This window comes from Arachis ipaensis, chromosome B04 (assembly GCF_000816755.2).
Source record: "Arachis ipaensis cultivar K30076 chromosome B04, Araip1.1, whole genome shotgun sequence".
In the NCBI taxonomy this organism is placed as follows: domain Eukaryota; kingdom Viridiplantae; phylum Streptophyta; class Magnoliopsida; order Fabales; family Fabaceae; genus Arachis; species Arachis ipaensis.
Window position 1 is genome coordinate 3,710,397 of NC_029788.2, and position 1,929 is coordinate 3,712,325.

Genomic DNA, 1,929 nt, shown 5'->3' on the forward strand with positions numbered 1-1,929 from the left:
TGTTTTCTTTTTCTTTATTTTATAATTTTTTTATTAAAATAAGGGTAATTTAATAATAAAATTAAAAATTTTATTAAAAATGACGATTTTAATACGAAATAAAACGTTTGGAGCGATTCTAAATAAAAAATTACGTTAGGAATAATTTCGATTCTGACCCTAAACATTAGGAACTAAAACAATCCTTACCCCTAATATTTATCACTACTTCTATAATGTAATGCATGGAATAATATATCTCTCTCTTCTTCTTATAGTCTTTAGATAGATTTATCACCCATAAACATTGTAATTTTTAAAAAACTATATTTTAAGAAGTCAATTGTAATAAGTTACTTCGAAAATTTTACTAAATCAAGTTTAACTTTATCTCAAAACATTTGAAAATGGTTTGAATTTATAAAATAAAAAAGAAGTATAATTGGTATACGTACCGGCCAACGGCTAGCCTTATGAAGCTGAGAAGCTCCTTGTTCGGACAAATTGAAGTAGAATCTTGCTCTCATAATCTGCTCTTTCATGAACTCTCTCCAACTTTCACTTACCTTTCTTGCGAATATATCTTCTTCACACAATCCAAACTGCGCCAATTCATCTTGTGGAAGGTACACTCTACCTCTTGTTGCACTAAAACAAGTTCTCAACTCGTTAAATTAAGAAAATGTTGATTTAACAATCAAAAGAGACGAAATACAGAAACTTACTCTTCACCCACATCCCTAAGAATGTTTGTTAATTGATTTCCAATCCCAAGAGAGAGTGCTGAATCATATACACTTTGAGGAGGGATGATAGATTCGGGTGCAATACCCATTATTGGAACACTCATTAATCCAACAGTTCCAGCCACATAGTAGCAGTACAGATATAATTCTTGGAAGTTTTTGTATCTTGTTTTCTTTGTATCCATTCTCATACCTTCTATCATGTCCCTGAAAGGCTGTCATACCAAAAAATAAAAAGTTTAATTTAATTAAGGCTCCATCATTAGGTTAATTTTTTTTGTTATGTTTTTGGAGAATGTGTTATCCATAAATATAGATGATGGGTGTGTTTTTAAATAATATAAAAATGATTTTTTTTTTTAATTTGAAAATACAAATTGTTTCTCGGAGGTATGGAAAATGGAAACTCTGATTTGTAGAATGACAAATTCAAATTTAGAAGGTTGCAAATTGGAGGCTCCAATTTGAGGTTTTTTTTTAAAGATAGAGAAATTGGTGGGTCAATTTTGAAATTTTAAAAAATAAAAAAAATTAGAAGCTCAATATCTACTTTTCAATTTGTGGCATCCCTAAATCGAATGATCTGATTTGTTTCTAACTGTTTTTTAAATTTCACACCCTAAAATAACACACAATGAACCAATAACAATGTATAACACCAACATTTTTTCAATATGTAAATTAAAAAGTGGCATAATTATATTATTAATTAGCCATTATTTAGTAATGAAAGATTTTCACATAAGTTAGTTATGTGTAATCTCTTATCATCGATTAGAAAGGTCTAATAAAAATATGATATTTTATATAAAAGAGAGTGAATGTTAAAAGATGAAACATACATGATATAAATGTTTTACATAAAATTAAAAGGATTTATTTCGTGAATGATTGGTTTATGTTTAATTTATTTATACCACTTTTTTAATTGCTTCAACATAAAATTTTAGTTTAAAAGAAAAATAAAAATAAAAACCAAATCAAAATTTAAATGTTTTTTCTCTACTACTTTTAGAATTACTTATTGAGTTCAATGAAAAATACTTACTTTTTAATGTTCAAACAAACTATATTGTATTCATATACTATACTTACGTTGACATATGCTAGCGAGAAATATAAGAATACAATTTAAAATACAATATAATCAATACTTTTAGTTATATTTTCATATTATTAGAAGTTATAGTTATTAAAATTTTTT

At 26.2% G+C, this 1,929-nt stretch overlaps 1 protein-coding gene across 1 annotated transcript in view; it reads right to left on the reverse strand.

The window, feature by feature from the left end:
* LOC107638455 (phytoene synthase 2, chloroplastic-like) overlaps window positions 1–1,929 on the reverse strand; it is a 6,539-nt gene that overhangs the window by 1,822 nt on the left and 2,788 nt on the right. Inside the window, exons 4-5 of the mRNA XM_016341737.2 lie at window positions 705–940; window positions 435–627 (exon numbers count right to left, since the gene is read on the reverse strand). Of these exons, the coding sequence (XP_016197223.1) occupies window positions 435–627; window positions 705–940 (429 nt within the window). The remainder of the gene's footprint in view (window positions 1–434; window positions 628–704; window positions 941–1,929) is intronic.